General features: G+C 34.3%; 3 protein-coding genes across 3 annotated transcripts; all 3 read left to right on the top strand.

Annotated features, from left to right (window-relative positions):
* On the top strand, positions 685-2,485 carry LOC18592953 (subtilisin-like protease SBT3.17). Its single transcript, XM_018125571.1, has 2 exons — positions 685-1,133; positions 2,238-2,485. The coding sequence occupies exons 1-2, from the start codon at positions 812-814 to the stop codon at positions 2,309-2,311; spliced, it is 396 nt and encodes a 131-aa protein (XP_017981060.1). The 5' UTR covers positions 685-811; the 3' UTR covers positions 2,312-2,485.
* LOC18592952 (calcium-dependent protein kinase 11) lies at positions 4,770-9,265 on the top strand. The gene is made up of 7 exons (XM_007019928.2): positions 4,770-5,596; positions 6,439-6,582; positions 6,678-6,830; positions 6,947-7,062; positions 7,534-7,701; positions 7,844-8,068; positions 8,890-9,265. Exons 1-7 carry the CDS (start codon positions 5,035-5,037, stop codon positions 9,031-9,033), a joined length of 1,512 nt encoding a protein of 503 aa, XP_007019990.2. The 5' UTR covers positions 4,770-5,034; the 3' UTR covers positions 9,034-9,265.
* On the top strand, positions 9,681-13,783 carry LOC18592951 (50S ribosomal protein L21, chloroplastic). The gene is made up of 5 exons (XM_007019924.2): positions 9,681-10,134; positions 10,458-10,538; positions 12,607-12,708; positions 12,805-12,879; positions 13,514-13,783. Exons 1-5 carry the CDS (start codon positions 9,787-9,789, stop codon positions 13,583-13,585), a joined length of 678 nt encoding a protein of 225 aa, XP_007019986.2. The 5' UTR covers positions 9,681-9,786; the 3' UTR covers positions 13,586-13,783.

Raw genomic sequence — 14,273 nt, 5'->3', positions numbered from 1 at the left:
TTCTCATTGGGTTTTTCTTGATAAGGTTTTTAATGAGGCAATATTTCAAAAGCGTATTCTTAAAAAGAATTATGTACTATTTTTCCTTAACTCGGATTTTTTCCTATGAAGTTTTTTTCTAGTAAGGTTTTAACGAGGCATATTCTTAATACAATGAATATTCAATGGGGAGTGTTATGAATAAATATGTAAGTGTTCATTATATTATGACCCAAGAAGTGCAGACCAAATCAAAACAGTTTAAAAGGCAAGATACAAGAAATGCAATATGATTTGAACTCTTAGATAGAATTAGATTAGGACTATGATTTAAGGGGTTGTTAGCCTATAAATAAACCTATTCACTTTATTTGTAAGATATATACGCTTCAATAAGATATCTTTTCTCCTCCGTAAACACTTTCTTTCTTCTCTTTAATTGTTCTTTTAGTTATTTTTATTTATTTTTTTAAATTATTTTTCATAACATCTTTAAAATTTATTTAAAAATATAATAATAATTTTTAAAACTAATAAAAAAATATTTTAATCAATTATTTTTTATGTATGCGGAATAAAGTTCCACTTGTCGGATTTTGGGAGCAAGATGGAGAAAAAATGGATAACAGGGAAAAGACAAGAATAGGGCTTTGGGGGCAACGATACACGAATGCAACACGTAATCATGTAATCAGATAAATACAAAATATTTTAATAACTTAATGGCTAAGATTTGAGTGAACAAAAAATCAGAAAGGAAAATTCTTCCATTCCAGAAAACTTCTTCCTCGATACAAACAAGGGTATAAAAAGGGGGAGGCACTGCCCAAATATGCAGACACCCATTGCCTGTTTTTACATTAAATCGCTTCTGATTCTGTGTTTGATTTTCAATCTGAGTTGTTTGATCCAAATGGCTGAATCTGTAGATTCATCCAAGTCGTCGTCGCTTTCGTCGTCATCGGCGGCGGCCGTCCACATCGTTTACACCGAGAAGCCTCAGGATGAGCAGCCTGAAGCCTATCACATCCGAACCCTCTCCTCCGTCCTCGGCAGCGAGGAGGCCGCTAAGGAGGCGCTTATTTACAGTTACAAGACGGCTGCTAGCGGTTTCTCCGCCAAGCTTACTCCCGAGCAGGTTGCGGAAATCTCGAGTAAGTGCTCTTGTTTTCCTCTTGTTTCAATTACGGAAGAAGTGTACGTTGGTGGAGTTCAGTTTCTCATGTTTATTAGAAGAAACCCTTATCTGATTCATAATTATGAGTTCAAATTTCCCTTGAGGGGAAGAATACTTTCCCAAGAACATCCCAATGGTTAGCTTGGGATTTTAAAGCTTCATCCCCAGTGGTGTTACTTGTTTCTTTATCTGTAGTTCATAACTCAAAATGAGTATGATCTTATCGACAACAATTGTCAGAAGGAAGTTGTAGTTTATATTGAAAGAGCATCCTTGCACTGGTGTGGAATTCAATGTATAACCAAAGAAACAACTTTTAAGGAGCTGCTGCTGTTTTGGTTTCTTTAAAGATGAGATGAGGGACCCGATTTCTTATTTGTTACAAAATTGTAGAAATGCAACTTATAAAGCATTTGTCTTTGCTTGCTCACTTATTTTAACAATTAACCATTCAGTTATTCTCTCTTTGCGGGCTATACTTCGCAATTGCAGGATCACCAATCTTTTGTGAATTGCTAATTCATTATGATTCAAAATGTTTTGTTTTCTAAGGATCTTAGCCTTTGGTGTTTTAAGGCTGGTTTGAGCAGATTGTGATGGGATAACTTGCTTGTTTTATTATTTAGGTTTGGGGCTTTCCATCCTTGTTGTGCCTTAAGGCAAGACTGCTGCATTGTTAAAAGATGTAGATTGTGTGAATGGTTGTATGTGTGAAGAAATGAGAAAGCACTGTGCTAGTTATGCATTATACTAACAATATTCGGGTCTAAGGTTCAAAGGGAATGCTTGATAATTGGCAGTAGAAGATGAATATAAACTGGAAAGAAAAGTGAGGAACATTGAGTTATTGTGTTTTGGAATGATCTCTAGGTTTTAGTTGTCAAATGGTTTTGTTGTGAGATTAAATCATGGAAAGGCTAGGTCTTTTCTAGTTATTTTGTTGCACGTACCTTTTTCTTTTTGTGAACATAAAGGTTCTTGTTACATTTGTCTTATTACAGCATTTCATACAATTCTCAATGATTTGAACATTTCGGATGATACACACATAAGTTGATTACCTTACAATTGTTTGTGGCAGAGCAACCCGGCGTTCTTCAGGTTGTCCCGAGCAGGACTCTCCAGCTGCATTCTGCACCAGGGCAGCTGCACTAGGGCACAAGAAACTTTCTTTTACCCTAGCAATCAACAAATCTATCAAACAATGGTCTCCTTGTATAAAGCAATATGACCTGTTCGCTGCACTATGTGTTATTGGTGTGTGCTTTAATGATAATTCAATCTGCACTAAGATTGGTTTTATATTTCAATCTATCTATCATTGGTCTACTTGGTTTCATTTTTATTTATTTTTTTGATATATATAGATATATTAATCACAAATGCATCCTTACGCTATATATTAATCACCAAGGGCCTATCGACACAAATCGACATTCTTTTGTGTCAATTGGCCAGCCAATTTTCGAGATAAGTATCGCGAATTTGTCTTTGGATTTGAGTTGTTCAGTACCTTTAATCTCAGATGGTTCATTGCAACCTCTTAAGCTATAAATACCTCCTCATTTCTGAAATCCTCTCATCTCCTCTCTTCTCTTTAGTACTATTCTTCAATATTCCGAAGGTGGTGGTTAGACGATGGCCAAGGAGCCTAGAGGACCCAGTTCAGCCCTACACAAGCCCAAGTCGAACCTCTAACCAAGATATTTCAACCCAAAGGCTCATGCAGACTCAACACTCTGAAACTAGATCAAACTAGGTGTATTTTGATAAAACCCAAACCCTTAATCTCACGGCCCAATTTGGCCGTGGAGACACCGGCGGTGGAATAAATTTAGAGAGAGAATGATAGAGGCAGATGAGTAGAGATATAAAGAAGTTGATTAAGAATTTGTTTGGTCTGATTTTTTTTTAACTTAAAAGCTATTATGAAGTTTTTATAAAAAATAATAATTTTTAAAATTATTTTAAAGTTATTTGATAAATTTTTTTATAAGTTTTTTTTTATAAATTATAATTTTTGTTAAAATTATCATAGAAAGTATTTTTTTATAGGGTAATATTATAATTATTTTTAACTAATAAAGATATTTTTTGGACAAAAATAAATTTTTTTTGTATTTTTAAAAGAAGAGAAGAAAAAACTTCTCTTTGAAATTTTTTTTAAGCTCTTTTTTTAAAAATTTTATTTTAGAAAATATTATTTTTTAAAAAAATATTATTTTTTAAAAGTTTTTCAAAAAATCATATTTGACCCGATTTTTACTTTTAAGAGATAAATAAGCTAAAAAAAAACTAAACAAACACTAAGAACATTTTGTTCCAATAATTGTTCTAACCTATTCCAACATAATCGGTAATGACTATTCCGTTTTCTTCCGTGAATCAAACACAATTTTAAAAGGAGGTAAGGAATAGGAAAGAATGGTTATAGCATTCCCTCTGACCAAACATAAGAGGAGGAGAATGGTTATTCCGATCAAACTCGAAATAGACTTTTTGATCAAAATAACCAATCCCTTATCCGAAATATAGATGCGGTCGGAATGGGATGGAATGGCTCATTCCATGGAACCAAACAACGTTGCTGAGGTCTTTTTGTTAAGAGCATTTGCAAGTTAATTTTAACAACGATTTATTTATATAAACAAAAGAATTATATGCTCCTTTTGTCTCTTATTCTTTATTTCTTTTTTATTTTCATAAAATTAAGAAATAAAACTTTAATTATAATATGTAATTCATATCAAAATTTTATTTTTTTATAAAAATGACCAAAAAAAATAAAAAAAATCTTTGGAAAATAATGAAAGAGTATTTATTAGGTGTCAAAAAATGATATAATTTAGAAATATTTTAAAAAAATGAACAAAGAAAAGTAATATAAAGAGAAAAACAATGGCAGACCGACTTTTTTTAAAAGTTGAAATTGACCGAGCAGATGAGACTAGTGACCTGGACTTGCTCTGTCCCTTATCGCCCTCAAAGTGTAGGACATGCGCCCTTAATATTTACTTTCAAGGACTCTGACGGGGGTGGGTGACCCTCACGATTTAATTTGGTGCATGCACACAATTATTCACATATATTCTTATATATATTATTTTTATATGTTTTTAATTTAAATTAAATAAATTTTTATTATTAATAATTAATTTAATTAAAATATTATTTATCATGATATATTATGTGATGTTAATAAAACATATTAATATGTCATATTTGATGATAATATGACATATTAACATACCATAATTGATAATAATATAACATGATAATATAATTAAATGATGTTTTTTGTTTTTTACGTTAATATTATATTGGTGTTATGTGGATATAAAATGATAAGTAAAATTTTGAATTTAAAATAAAAAAAATAAAATTTGATTGAACATAATAAAAAAAATAAAAATTTATTTAAATTTTTTAATAATTTAATTTTTTTTTAAAATTATACCAGCAATTAATAACAAAAATTATGACCCTATGCTATGGACTCTAAAATGCTGATGTGGATGAGATGATGAACAGAGTTTAATATTATATCCAACAATGGGATCTCATTCTCCAATGGTCCAAGATTGAAAACTCCTCCTGATTATTTATACCATATTGAATACTAGGTTTAAGATAATAATCCCATCTCCACCGTCAACAATTCTACACTTCTAACTATATAAAAAGCTGAAAACTTCCAAAAAGATAAAGTTTTGAGCTGTCTCTGCCTTCCATTTCATCGGTAAAGGACCATACGAAGGTCACCAATCCAATTACAAGCTTACAACAAGAAACAGAAGAAAGAAGAAGAAAACAACAGCAAACAAGAGGGGAGAAAGAAAGTGAAAGAGACAGAGATCCCATCTGAGATATTTTCTGCAATGAATAAGAAGACCAATTCATCATCATCGTCATCAACAACAACAAAGCCCGCAGGTACAGTTTTGCCATACCAAACCCCAAGGCTAAGGGACCACTATTTGTTAGGCAAGAAGCTTGGGCAGGGCCAATTTGGCACCACATATCAATGTACCCACAAGGCTACTGGCACCCTTTACGCTTGCAAATCAATCCCAAAGCGCAAACTTTTATGCCGTGAAGATTATGATGATGTTTGGAGAGAGATTCAGATCATGCATCATTTGTCAGAGCACCCAAGTGTGGTGCAGATCAAGGGAACTTATGAAGATTCTGTGTTTGTTCACTTGGTTATGGAGCTTTGTGCAGGTGGGGAACTTTTTGATAGGATTGTGGCTAAAGGTCATTATAGTGAAAGAGAGGCTGTTAAGCTTATCAAAACTATTGTTGGTGTCGTGGAGGCTTGTCATTCTCTTGGGGTTATGCACAGAGATCTCAAGCCTGAGAATTTCTTGTTTGATTCTCCTGCTGATGATGCCATTCTCAAGGCTACGGATTTTGGCTTGTCTATCTTCTATAAGCCAGGTTGGTTCTTGGGTTTTCTTTTGTTTATTTGTTAGTTTTTAATAAAATGGCATTTTTTTTTGGGAATGGTTAATGTAGTTCTGCAATAACCAATAAATGGGGTTTCGGATTTTTTTTTTTAAAGTTCGATTTTCTGGTTAAAAATTGAGGACTATCTTGATTCTATGATTTAAATTTCAATACCTTGTTGAAGGGTATTGATATCTTATATGGGTTGTTTCCATGATTGGGGGTTTTCTTTTGAATTTTTGTTTTTTAAATTGGATTTGTTCCTGGGATAATTATTTGTCAACATGTTGATTCAGTCAATGTTCTTTAGATATTGATCATTAGGATCATTTCCCCTTAGGATACTTCATATTTGGTGTCTATTTTTCTAGTTTCATTCTTTAAAATTGTGTGGAATGTTGGTTCTGCTTTGTTTGATTTGAGCAATGTTCTGTTATACATATTCCTTCATTTTTTTTTGCAAAAGATTTCTTTTTTATTTTTGTTTCTGTTTTTGTCCATAATTACTGTACTAAATATCCAATTCAATTGAATATAATGTATAAATTTCCCCAACATTAACTGGGATGGTTCTGTGACCACCAATTGTTTGGAAAACTCCATACTGATGTCAAGATCAGCTTAGCTAGATTATCTGGTCGTGCCTCAGCAATAAATTCTGCCTACTTTTTAGAATTATTTTCAACTTTATTGTGCTTGGAAGAATCCTTAGGTTTCTTCAAAGGATGGGCAACTTCAAACCTATCCCATGTGTTAATGCTTTCCCTTACTTTTTCTGTGGTGTTTTCTCTTGTATTTAATGGGGGTTGCTTCTTCTGTTCTTTCCCTTCCAGGACAATATTTTTCTGATGTTGTTGGGAGCCCCTATTATGTTGCGCCTGAGGTTTTATGCAAGTATTATGGACCAGAAGTAGATATATGGAGCGCTGGTGTTATCCTTTACATCTTGTTGAGTGGGGTTCCACCGTTTTGGGCAGGTAGCTATCTCAATAATTTTACTCCCTGCAATGGTTAGTGTCATTCTTATGTTCTTGTATCCTAAGGTGTACTTACGTTTCCTCTCTACTCACAGAAACTGAATCAGGAATCTTCAGACAGATTTTAAATGGAAAAATTGATTTTGCATCTGAGCCGTGGCCCAGTATCTCTGACAGTGCAAAAGATCTGATACGAAAGATGCTTGAGAGGGACCCAAGGCAAAGAATTTCTGCCCATGAAGTTCTATGTAGGTCATTTGAACATTATACCATCCAAATTATTATTTCTTTGCTATAGGAGGGGAAGGACAATGCATATCTTTCTTGTATGTAAGTCAAAAACGTGTGTTGATTTATGCATCAGGTCACCCATGGATTGTGGATGATAGAGTTGCCCCAGACAAACCTCTGGATTCTGCTGTGTTATCACGCCTGAAGCAGTTCTCCGCAATGAACAAACTTAAAAAGATGGCTTTGCGTGTATGAATTTTCCTGGTTCATATCTTCCAAATGATCTAGAGTTGTAGGATGATTTTCCATGGAAATCTCATTATGAACTTATTATCTAGTTATCTTCTGTTCCAAATTTAAAAAATCGCATCTCCTTGCTGAAGGATTTTTAATGCTGAATTCATATAGTGAAGGATATCTGAAATTAGAGTGAAGCCTGTATTGGGCACCTACAGAATAAAAAATGATCAAAAGCTTCTGATTGAATGTTTATGAAATGAATAAACTCAGGTGGAAAATGGTCATTCTGTTTTTATAGAAACAAACATAAAGTCTGCCATAATTGTGTGATATTGGCTCTTTCACTCTGTAAATTATGTGTACGGTCTTCTGATTGGTGAAAAATGGTTGTTTGGGTCACTCTGACAAATTCTATGCGTTCTAATATTTATGTATGTTTCACGTTCATCTTTTTACAATTGAAAAGAAATTCTTTTGCAGGTCATAGCGGAAAGACTCTCTGAGGAAGAAATTGGTGGCTTGAAAGAGTTGTTCAAAATGATTGATACAGACAACAGTGGGACGATAACATTTCAGGAACTCAAAGATGGTTTAAAGAAAGTGGGCTCTGAACTAATGGAATCGGAAATCAAGTCTCTAATGGAAGCAGTAAATATACCTTCTTGAGTTATTATTGAAAAATTAATGTAACTTTAATGTTTTTCTTATAATGTAAGTATGATATTCTCTACTGTTACAACATGATTGAGTCTGATGACAGTTAGAAATATTGCCTTGGAAATTTTGGCAGGCGGATATTGACAACAGTGGAACAATTGACTATGGTGAATTTCTTGCTGCTACACTGCACATAAATAAGATGGAGAGAGAGGAGAATTTAGTTGCTGCTTTCTCCTTTTTTGACAAAGATGGTAGTGGTTACATCACCATAGATGAACTTCAAAATGCTTGCAAAGAGTTTGGTCTTGGTGATGTTCATCTGGATGAGATGATCAAAGAAATTGACCAAGATAATGTAAGTATATTTTGAAGTTACTTTTTCACATCTGTAATTGTAAAAGTTCTATTGTCATAGTTTTCACATATCATCATCAAAGATCAAATCTTCATTATCATTTCATTTCAGCATATAATGTTATCATGGAGATGAACTTGTATGAGTCTTGTTTATTGGAGAAATTATTGAGTAGAATACATCTAATGGCCTTATAGGTGTGAAGGATAGGGTAGCAAAATTGTGGAAGGAAAATTAGTTACCTTCCTTTCCGTCCATTTTTCCTTCCTCCCCTTTTCTCTACCAAATACAGTTTTAGTGGTTGCTGTAGCCCCTTTGCTTCTCCATCTCTTGTTTGCTTTCCATTTCTAGTATTGTGATTTTTTGCATTTTGCTGAACCTTAGTACTGTTATATAGTGGCAACTTGATACACTGCAGAATTATATTGCATATTTTAACCTCAGTTTTTGCAGTTAGGGAGATTTTCGTCTCGATGGTTCTGGTCACAAATTTTATAGAACTTCCCAAGTTTTTACTTTTCGGTTAAGTGATTTTGCATTTGTCCAAAGAATACAGAGTGACCTGCTATGATATCACAGAGCTTATGGCTGAGTTATTTTAAGCTCAAGTTTTTTAACAATATAATCTATCTCTTATGTGTGTGTGTATGTACGCACTGTTGGTTATAGTGCAGCGTAAAAGGTTGCTATTTATGGAACATTTAACATCGGCCTGAAAGTGCTTTGATGGCTATGTTAAAATGTACTAAAATCTATCACAAGTGAAAAATCATTGTAATTTTTTACGCCTAAACTTCTCTTATGATTATGTCAAATTTCAGGATGGGCGAATAGATTACGGGGAGTTCACTGCAATGATGAGAAAGGGTGATGGGATAGGAAGAAGCAGAACCATGAGAAGCAACCTGAACTTCACCATAGCTGATGCCTTTGGAGTGAAAGACCCAACATCTGATTCTAACTGAAAAAATTCAATCTCTTCTGTGAAGTTAGCAACATTTTGTGATACTGAAATGGAAGATGTCAATGGTTGTTTAGGGTGATGATTGGGTTTTATTCAAAGTGATGTACTCTAGGAGGAATGTGAAGATTAACATTTTGTTTATCCTTTAAAGGTTACTGCAAATGACACCAGCTGCTATGGTATTTGGTAGAATAATAAAATTTTCAGTCTAAGTTCACTAATTGTCAGCTTCATGGATGTTGTAGCCTTATAACCAATTCTATTCTCCTATTCTTACCTTTGACTAATACTGCCTTCTTTTGCCCAAAAAGTAAAATGCTATGAGTAAAGTATTACATTGGGATAATACCAAAAAAATTACTTAATTATTAAAATAAATTAAATAAATTTTTATTCAAATTCAATATTATATAAAGTAACAGTGACATATTATACTGAAATATCCTAGATTTACATGGTAACATAATATGTTTTATATTTTATGTCAAAGTCACGTGAATATAATATAACTTGAAATATTAATGAGTATAATAAAATAATAAAATTTATTTATTCATTTATTTTTACTTTTGAAAATATAAAGTAAATAATAAAAATAATACTCAAAGAATGCTTATTATTATTATTCAAAAGGGCATAATGGACATTGGGACAGAAAATGGATAGGATAAGTCTATTGTTCAGAAGAGGCGGAGGAGGGGTAATAAGAGGAAGCTCACTTCTTTTGCAGTGAGCTGCAAAACCAAAAAAACCAATGGCGTCCTCCTCAGCTCATGCAACGTTGGCTCTCTGTTCTTCTTTCGCCACTCATTGCAAAATCTCTAATCATCCCCACCACCAAAATTCTCTTCTTTTTTCTCCTTCCAAAACTCCCTTTTTCTCTCTCTCTAACCCTTTTTCTTTCAGGCTCACTCCCTCTCCTCTCCTCTCCAAAACACCCACATTTTGTACAATTCCCAAATCCTCTGAATCCGACGCCGGCGTTGTTGAAACCGAACCTGATAACATACAGTCCGAACCAGAGCCAGCACCAGAACCAGCTGAGGTTGTTGAGGCTGACAAGGATAAGCCCAAAAGGGAAGAGATTTTCGCTGTTGTCATGGTGAGTTATAACTTTGAATTCAGCAGTTTTTTATGTGTTTTTATATGGAATTATCAGTCTCTATGCATTTCTAAAGATTCTTTTCGGATACCCTTTTGGCATTTTTAGTTGTTATTAGTGTTTTTAGTCGAATTTAGCTGCCACCCAGACTGTATTTTGGTTTTCTTCAACAGGTTGACGTTTTTCTTTTTAATGTTTTTTCCCCATCTTTTTCTCTTTCTTTCTAAGTATTGTGGTTGCCCAAATGATATAATTTATGATTATTCATAACAAAAGTTCCTTGTATGCAATGTATTTGATTTATTAGTATGGTTTTGTTTCAGATTGGGTCTCGCCAGTATATTGTTTTCCCTGGACGATATATTTATACTCAGAGGCTTAAAGGTGCAAATGTCAATGATGAGGTCGGTGCTTTAGTTTTTTTTTGCATTTTAATCCTCTTCTTAATTCTTAATCACTTGAGAAGTTGTTATCTTTATTAAAGCATTCAATAAATCTTGCACAGTTTAGCTTTCTCTTTGAGAAAGAAATGAGCTTGCAATTTTCATCAAGTTAGTAATAGTAGTATTGTTGTCATTTTTGCTTGAATGGTTGAATTCATTGTGTTTATACATGCATTGTCATATTCTCTACTTACAATTTGCCTGTGCTGATTACTAGAGGGAAGAAAGGATAAAAGCCTTAAGTACATAGTGAATGGAACAGTATATAGGCTTCAAGTATCATGTCTAGTTCAGTGTAAAAAGGTGTTGGCTTTTATACTTGCGTTTTTTCCCAAAGTGGTTGCTGGATGGTGGTTTTGTTGACCAGCTTCAGATGTTCTAAAGATTAAGGTCTTGGTCACGCATTTGGATAGAAGAGAGCTGGCTCCTTTAGCATTTTCTGGAGCATAATTATTCAGTTTCAAGCACACATTATTGGGTACTTGACCACACTATTCCCAGTCTTCATTTCATTGGTAGCTTAGGGAAATATTATTGGATCAAACATATAGGATAACTTTGTTGGCTGATAGATATAAGAAATTGACAATAAGATGACTGTTGGTTTTATGAAACAAAGAATTGATGGTCATCTGTTGGTTCATTAATTCATGATATAAAGTTCAGAGATGTAGTTTTATTGCGAGAGAAGTTACAGAGAATTATTCCAAGAGTTAGTTTGGGCATTAGGACTTAGGAAGAGAAAGAATTCTATATCTTTGCTTTAATCGCCCACCTGAAAAAATGGGGTAATAATGGGCTCAGCCCCTGCAGTATCAATAGGTAACAAACCAGTTACCAGGTGTAATCTTTATTATTGATAGCACTTATTAATTCTTCTTTGGTGATGCTGTTTCGGTAATGATGGCTATTTTAAAAGTAATTTAATCTACTTACCTGAAAGACCAATGATTTTTCCTCGAGGAGTTACTTGACTTCAAACAAGTTTGTGTCGAGTCATGACAGGTGCTTCCATAGTTTTAAAATATGTTAAATGTTAATGATCTGTCAGTTACATTTCCTTTATCCACTCTTTGATACTGGTATTTGGGTCCAGTGGAAGAAGAGTGTCATCTCTGAGTGGGTCTGTTGGGCTCAACTGAAGCTTGGTGGCTGGTGAAAACTTTTTGATTGGGACTATGCAAATTTACTTCATTAACCTAGTGTAAAGAATCTGGAAGGAGTCTTGGGTTCGTAGTATGTCTCTGAATTCCTAAGCAGCAGCTGCTATCTGTAGACATACTTCTATAAAGCATAATGGTATGTTTGCTAGTTAAGTTTGAAAGAAGCATAAATGTATATGGAAACAGTACCAAAATGTTTTGAGAATAATAATCCAAGTGATATATTTCTGATATAGCAGCAGTCTGCATACTAAGAAAAGAAAGAAGAGAAAAAAAAATTGGGGTTTCCCATCTAGCACTAACTTAAATTGTATAACTGCAATATATGCCACCTGGGCTTAGCTAAGTCGTAAAAAGGGTGGATTTTGGGTAGAGTTGCTAGGTTTGAACTGTAGCATTCTACTCTTTGTCATTAATACTATCTTTTTAACTTCAGTTCTGAATAACACTGTAGAACTTGAAATAGATGAGAAAAAATTTAATATTCTTGTTTTGTTATGGCTGTTGTTGCATTTCTCTCCATATTTGGAAATTATTGTTAGAATCATACCACTATGATGTGATTAGAAAATTAAAGGTAAAAATCTTCTGTTGTTATGATTGAGAACCAAAAGGCTGTGCATTTTTCATTCTACTAGTCCAGTACTCCCATTTTGGCCTGGCTGGTTATCGGCTGTTTCTACATGTCTGGAACATTTATAGTCAGGAGGGGGTTTAGTGTTCCCATTTTAGTTTGTGCATTACTTTCATGCTCAATGCTCATGTATTTTTACATTCCAGAGAATCAGTAATTTCATCACTAGTTGACTTTCATTTTCATGCTGTATTAGCTGCCTTTAAATGTTTAAATTCTCTTTTTTTCACAGATTGTTTTGAACAAGGTATTGCTTGTGGGTACAAAAACAACAACCTATATTGGAAAGCCGGTGGTGACTAACGCTGCTGTACATGCTGTTGTTGAAGAGCAGGTAATTAGCTTCTGATGTTATGTATTTATTTATTTATTTACAATACTATCACCTGCTCCTACTGTGTGACCCATTAATATGTATATTCAAATGCAGGGATTAAATCCAAAAGTAGTTGTCTTCAAGTACAAGAAGAAAAAAAACTATCGGAGAAATATTGGACATCGACAGGTATGACAAGTTTCTGAGTTAACAGTTGATTGGGGACCTAGCCACTACAAATTAGAATTTATTGCTAAAATATAAATAATTCAATCATCTTGTTCCCTAATTTAACTCAACCAAAGCCAATGCCTTCTCATCGTCCCTTCCTATCATCTGTTCTCTCTTCTGATCCTGAGGCCTTTTCCTGAAGCTGTCCTGCTGCTTGGCACTCACACCTGGCTTTTGGAGGCTTGAAATTCAAGGCAAAGATATATAGTCCTATCATCTAGGTTCTTTCATATGACTAAACCAAAATTAATGCCCTCATGTCCTCCCTTCTACTGTTTTCTGCTCTGGCCCTGAAGCCTCTTCCCAAACCAGATGCTTGAGCAGCTGCTGATTTTCCCCTTGCACCTTGCTCGGAGCCATGAATCCCAAACCAGATGCTTGCGCAGCTGCTGATTCGTGCATAGTCTTAGATATCTTTGCTTTCTCAATACTGAAATATTTCTGGTAGCATAACATTGTCATTTTGGTATCTGTATCCGATCTTATGTTCCACAAATAAACTGATTTGAGTTATACTAAAACTGACAGTTTTACAGACTTGTTTTCTTCCACCTGATATGTTTATGATCTTTTGATTGACTGACTGTTGCAGCCGAATACGCGGATAAGGATAACAGGCATCACAGGCTACCAAGACTATCCAGCGGTGACACTCAACTCCTGAAATTCCTTGTGGAGGATTGGAAGCGACAGAGTCTTCTTTTCTCGCTCTTTCCCATTTTGTATGTATTTCACTTTAAAGTTGGCATCTAGATTGATGTATCCCTTAAGAATTGAGAATTATGAAAAACCAGTTGATCAGAATTTACTGTCAGAACAATGATTAATTAATTTCAATTTTCCAACAATTCTTTTCTCTTCGGGGGCCTGCACCTGTCATGATTGAGATAAAAAAATATCTCAAGATTTGAATTCGAAACTTTTAAGACGAATATATATATTCATGTTCGAATGAATCATCCCATCCAACCTTAGATTGCTCTAAGCATATCACAAAATCTTCACCTTTGACACGCCTCTCTGATACTTTCTGCACCTCCCAATCTAACCCTCTTCACCTTAGCCGCAACTAGACCATGGTTCTTCCCTTCAAACTCCGACATCTATATCGCCAAAGCTCTTCTGATAAAAAACCCCTCGTAGTTTACATGTTCCCCCAAGGGTTCCCATAACTCCTCATGTAAAGGCAAGATATTACGTTCCATGTTGGATGTCTAGTTTCCGATTCTAAGTCCATGTCGGATAAGTTCATCAAGGACAACGTCGTCATACGCAACAACAGTTTGGGCTGATTCCGATTTTCTAGGAAGAAGAAAGGTTCGATGCCGGGAACAGTAATGGCGGGTGAGTTT

This window comes from Theobroma cacao, chromosome 8 (genome assembly GCF_000208745.1).
Source record: "Theobroma cacao cultivar B97-61/B2 chromosome 8, Criollo_cocoa_genome_V2, whole genome shotgun sequence".
In the NCBI taxonomy this organism is placed as follows: domain Eukaryota; kingdom Viridiplantae; phylum Streptophyta; class Magnoliopsida; order Malvales; family Malvaceae; genus Theobroma; species Theobroma cacao.
The sequence above is the reverse complement of the archived record's forward strand: the minus strand, read 5'-3'. Positions and strand labels throughout refer to the sequence as shown.

Bases quoted from the DNA above. Each gene is read 5' to 3' on its own strand.
- LOC18592952 (XM_007019928.2), top strand. From the start codon at position 5,035: ATGAATAAGAAGACCAATTCATCATCATCGTCATCAACAACAACAAAG. The intron at 5,597-6,438 runs GTTGGTTCTTGG...TTTCCCTTCCAG, and splicing joins GTCTATCTTCTATAAGCCAG to GACAATATTTTTCTGATGTT. The intron at 6,583-6,677 runs GTAGCTATCTCA...CTCTACTCACAG, and splicing joins GGTTCCACCGTTTTGGGCAG to AAACTGAATCAGGAATCTTC.
- LOC18592951 (XM_007019924.2), top strand. From the start codon at position 9,787: ATGGCGTCCTCCTCAGCTCATGCAACGTTGGCTCTCTGTTCTTCTTTC. The intron at 10,135-10,457 runs GTGAGTTATAAC...GTTTTGTTTCAG, and splicing joins AGATTTTCGCTGTTGTCATG to ATTGGGTCTCGCCAGTATAT. The intron at 12,880-13,513 runs GTATGACAAGTT...TGACTGTTGCAG, and splicing joins GAAATATTGGACATCGACAG to CCGAATACGCGGATAAGGAT.
- LOC18592953 (XM_018125571.1), top strand. From the start codon at position 812: ATGCAGACACCCATTGCCTGTTTTTACATTAAATCGCTTCTGATTCTG. The intron at 1,134-2,237 runs GTAAGTGCTCTT...TGTTTGTGGCAG, and splicing joins GCAGGTTGCGGAAATCTCGA to AGCAACCCGGCGTTCTTCAG.